This window comes from Ipomoea triloba, chromosome 15, assembly GCF_003576645.1.
Source record: "Ipomoea triloba cultivar NCNSP0323 chromosome 15, ASM357664v1".
Lineage (NCBI taxonomy): Eukaryota > Viridiplantae > Streptophyta > Magnoliopsida > Solanales > Convolvulaceae > Ipomoea > Ipomoea triloba.
Window position 1 is genome coordinate 10,004,807 of NC_044930.1, and position 5,169 is coordinate 10,009,975.

General features: G+C 35.2%; 1 protein-coding gene across 1 annotated transcript in view; it reads left to right on the forward strand.

Annotated features, from left to right (window-relative positions):
* Positions 1-4,500, forward strand: part of LOC116005663 (receptor-like protein 43) — a 14,918-nt gene extending 10,418 nt beyond the window's left edge. The window contains exons 2-3 of the mRNA XM_031245908.1: positions 1,708-4,099; positions 4,223-4,500. Of these exons, the coding sequence (XP_031101768.1) occupies positions 1,708-4,057 (2,350 nt within the window). The 3' untranslated portion in view covers positions 4,058-4,099; positions 4,223-4,500. The remainder of the gene's footprint in view (positions 1-1,707; positions 4,100-4,222) is intronic.
* Positions 4,501-5,169: the final 669 nt, after the last annotated feature.

Below are 5,169 nucleotides of genomic sequence, written 5' to 3' on the forward strand. Positions count from 1 at the left end.
GGGGGGGGGGGGGGGGGGGGGGAGCATGGGACTCTAATTCCATGAAAATGAGGGAATTCCAATGCTGTGGAATTGCAATTCCCTCCAAACAAACGAAGGAATTTTGTTGCATTCGGAATTATGTGAGAATTGAGTGGGAATGGAATTGTAATTCCTTCTAGAAGCATTATTTAATTCAAACTTTTAGGGAGTCTTTAAAAGTCAATCGATATTCGATTAAGAGTCTTTAAAAGTCGGGTGATATTAAAGAGTTTTTAAGAGTCGGGTGGTATTCAAAAAAAATTATGAACTTTTACTGACTTGTTTTTTTTAACACTATTGACTCTGTTACAATATAATACGTAGTATCTATTTATACATACTTTCTTTTACAGACTTGTTTATTTTAAGACTTTTGGATGATTTTTCTCTCTCAAATATAAATAGTTAAAATACATCCGTCGTTTCCTCAACCCCAAGATATCTAAACTTTCTTTCTACCAACAACTATGACAAGGCGCTTGGTTGGAGGGAATTTGAATTCCATTCCCAATTAATTCCTACCTAATTCCAAAGGCAACTAAATTCCTAAATTCCATTCCCACTTAATTTGAATTTCATACTGCACGGAATTGCAATTCCCTCATTTTCATGGAATTAGAATCCCATGCCCTCCCCCCTCCCCCGGAATTTTAATTCCGTGGATTTTAGGAAGAAAAAAAGAGAATCTTAAGACAAAATTACCCCTCCCTTTTCTAAACCTAAAATTAATGCCACCTTCCCTTCTAGATGATGGCGTGTATTGTTCTTTGACTACGGTCAAAGAGAACGTCGTTCCTAAAAAATAATCATTTTAGGCCAACCTTAATCAAATATGTTTTCTCAAAACTCAAGTATTTAAATTTTATGTGCATATAGCATATTTGCTACATTTTGAAGAACAAAATTTTGAATTTAATATGTTATATTTTTTTGGGTGTTTGAATATGCAAATGGGACCAAGAGATACTTGTCCTATAAGATGATTAATAATAATAATAATAATAATAATAATAATAATAATAATAACTACTACAACAACAACAATAAGCATTTTAGACTTTATACTACTTATTTTCTTTTAATTCCTATGTATATCAAACACTGGAATTTAAACTCTACTTTATTTCCACATTATTCATTTCCCATGAAATTACAATTCATTTCTTACATAATTTAATTCATCAACAATAAGCATTTTAGACTTTATACTACTTATTTTCTTTTAATTCCTATGTATATCAAACACTGGAATTTAAACTCTACTTTATTTTCACATTATTCATTTCCCATGAAATTACAATTCATTTCCTACATAATTTAATTCATTCCCTCCAATCAAATGCCCTATGAGTGCTTTGTCTCTGGAAAATCTATCTATTTTTTTCTTTATTTAAACTCTATAAACCTTATGCTTAAATTTATAGAATATTTTTTCTTCGTCCAGATTTGGAGGGAAACTATCATGGTGGTCTGTGCCCAAAAATTTGGACAAAAGACTTTTATGGTGGTCTTTGTCCGAGATCTAGATCAGATGAGCACCACCATGGAGGAAGTCCCTCCCCAAAGGACGAAGACTTTTATAACCTCTTCATTCAAAAAATCTAAACTATTATTGTGGTTTAGAGAATGAGATTATTCACATTGTAATTATTGTCACTTTCATTGGACGGGTATTGTCTACAATAGCGGTGGAGCTTCTGTTTCTGAGATCAATCTTCCTAATGCAGATCTCTGTGGTACTCTTCACCACCTCAATTTTACTTCTTTTCCCAGCCTCACTCGTTTCAGCGTCAGTGGAAACAAGTTCAATGGATCAATCCCACCCACCATTGGTGATCTGTCCAACTTGGTCTTCTTGGACTTGAGCAACAATAGGTTTGATGGAAGCATACCGCCACAGATTGGGAAGTTGAGGGAGCTTCAGTACCTCTCCCTTTACCACAACAATATTAGTGGTGTTGTTCCATATCAGATTGGAAATCTTCAGAAGGTATGGTTTCTGGACCTTGGATCAAATTCTTACTTGGAAGCTCCAGATAATTGGTCTAGAGTTAAGAGTTTTCCTGTGCTGAGACATCTCAGTTTCGCTGGGAATAAATTTGGGCCAAGGTTCCCTGATTTCATACTGGATTGTAGGAATATAACTCATCTTGATTTGTCTCGAAACTATTTGAATGGATCAATCCCTGAGTCATTGTTCACCACTTTGGAGAAACTTGAGTATCTCTATCTTATTGACAATAACTTTTCAGGACCTTTATCATCTAACATTGGCAAGTTGTCCAACCTCAAAGTCCTTGATTTGTGGTCCAATTATTTTAAGGGAGAAATCCCATCTTCTATAGGCCAACTTCAAAATCTTCAAGTCTTGTATATTTCGAATAATGAGTTCAATTCAAGTATTCCTTTTGAGCTTGGTCGTTGCACTAACCTCACTGGCTTAGATCTGAGTTTCAATTCACTCTTTGGAGCGTTGCCTTCGTCATTGTCATCTTTGACAAAGTTGTCTAAGTTGAATTTATCAAATAATTTTCTTTCTGGTAATATTTCACCAAATTTTTTTTCCAATTGGACCGAGCTAACATCTTTGCACCTTCAGAACAATTCATTCAATGGGAGTATTCCATCAGAAATTGGCTTGCTAACCAATCTTGTATGCCTTTTCTTGGATTCAAATCAATTTTCGGGAAACATTCCAACTCATATAGGAAACCTGCAGAATTTATATTTTTTAGATATGTCTAAAAATAACCTTTATGGTTCAATACCTCCAACAATTGCAAACCTAACAAGCCTCTCAAGCTTACTCCTTTCTACAAACAATCTCACTGGAACACTTTTGTCTGAGAATGAGGATCTTATCTCTTCCATCATTTGCAATATACATTCTCTCAAAATTTTGGCTTTGGCAAACAATTCATTATCAGGGCCAATACCTCAATGTTTAGGAAACATTAGTCTCTATGTGTTAGATTTGCACAAGAATCAATTTCATGGGCCAATTCCAACATTGGGCAACTCTTTGAAGAGCCTTAACTTGCGTGAAAATCAATTAGAGAGAACATTGCCACGATCTTTAATCAATTGTAAAGAGTTGGAAGTTCTTGATCTTGGACACAACAACTTGAATGGTACGCTTCCAATGTGGTTAGGAGTCCTTCCAAATCTAAAGGTTCTGAGCTTGAGATTTAACAAGTTGAACGGTTTCATAGAAAGCACGGGTATCAAAGGATACATGTTTCCTCAACTTCGTGTCTTTGACATCTCATACAATGAATTCATAGGAGATTTGCCTACAATGCTTTTTAAGATTTTTAAAGCAATGGCAAATGAAGATGAAGATAGAATACCAAAAGGAGAAATGTACCTAAAGCAGAACTACTATTACCAAGATTCATTAGTGATAGGAATGAAAGGACAAGAGCGTGATATTGTTAAAATACTAATCACGTTTACTACTATTGATCTCTCCTGCAACAAATTTGAAGGCCATATTCCAAATAGCATCGGAGATCTTCTTGCACTACGTGAATTAAATTTGTCGCATAACATGTTCACCGGCCTCATCCCCGCGTCTCTTGGAAATTTATCTGTGCTTGAATCCTTGGACCTTTCTTCAAATCAAATTGGTGGAGCAATCCCTGGGCAATTGACAAGTATTTCATCTCTTGAAGTGTTGAATCTCTCACATAATAAGCTTGTGGGATGCATACCTCAAGGCAAACAATTCAATACATTTGAAGCAAATTCATATAAAGGGAATGATGGATTGAAAGGAAAACCTTTGTCATCACGAGGTTGTGAGAATGACATTACACCGCAACTTCCTGCATCAAAGAAGCTCCACCAAGAAGACGATTCGAGTTTTCTGAGTGGGTGTACAGTAAAAGTTGTGGCAATGGGGTACGGTTGTGGCATTCTTTTTGGATTATTCGTGGGAAGTCTCATGCTCCTAACTGGAAAGTTAGAATTCATTACAAGGTTTATTGAAGAAGAAGGATACAAATTAGTAATGAAGCTCAAACAAAGAAGATAAAAAACAGGAAGAAGAAGAAGGAACTAGCTTTGCATGCCAATGGTAAGTAATCTTATTACACTAGCAATTTACAACTATATATGGTCTATTTTTGTTTGGTAATGCATTAGTGTAGACCGATGCATGAAGGAACATACTGTGATGTGTGTTTACTAACTTTTGCAGCTGGCTTCTCTCCCAATGAGAATACTTCAGACATAGAGTACTGTTAAAGAAGTGTTTTGGTTTGTTGCCGATTCAGAAACCACCTCCCAAGTACTGTCTGCTTTCAGATATGATCTCTAGCTAGTTGTTGTCATATGTTAATCTATCTAAGTCCTATAATATTGTTTTGGTTGGATATCATCAAGTGCTTCAATGAAGTGTGTCACAATATTCTATTACTCTATATTGACATTTTTAATAGTTTATATGATTGGCTTCAAATTGTTTTTTTTTTAAAATTCCATGTACTTAACATAATATTTGCTAATAAATATATAACATTATTTTTTAGTATAACATTGATATTTAATTACAAGATAGTGTAAAAACAAAACAAAACAAGATAGTTTTTTGGTATTCTCTTGGTCATACTTTTTTTTTTTTTTAGCCTGTACGAGACTTTGCGATAGTGGTAGGGATGAAAACCGGTTGAGAATGTTACATCTACTGCTCGACTCACCTCCACCCCTATCTCACTGAATGTGGGTATCCACTACGAATATCTACCACTTGCAAGGTGAATCTGGGTACATGACATAACAACTGGACTCAAGGCTCCCCCTCAAACCTGCTACCGCAAAATCCTTTGCGTCGTGATTCGTGAGTCGTCGTTCTACCCAAAGATGCCTTGAACTAAGGCAAGAAATATCACATGTCAATAGAACTTTATAGATTAAGAATCTCACATGAATTGCATTTTTTGTTCAACACAGAGAGAAGTTAAAGCATCTGGCCTATATAATTTGGGGCACCACTCTTTTCTCTTTAGAAATTAGAACCCAGTTTTAACCAAGATGATTAACCTCTACTAGATTCCCGTTATGTAGAAACCCTTCTAAAAGTTGGACAGGTGAAAGTCTTCAACTATCGACTGATTCAAAACTAATTTTTGATAGCGTTCCTGTTTC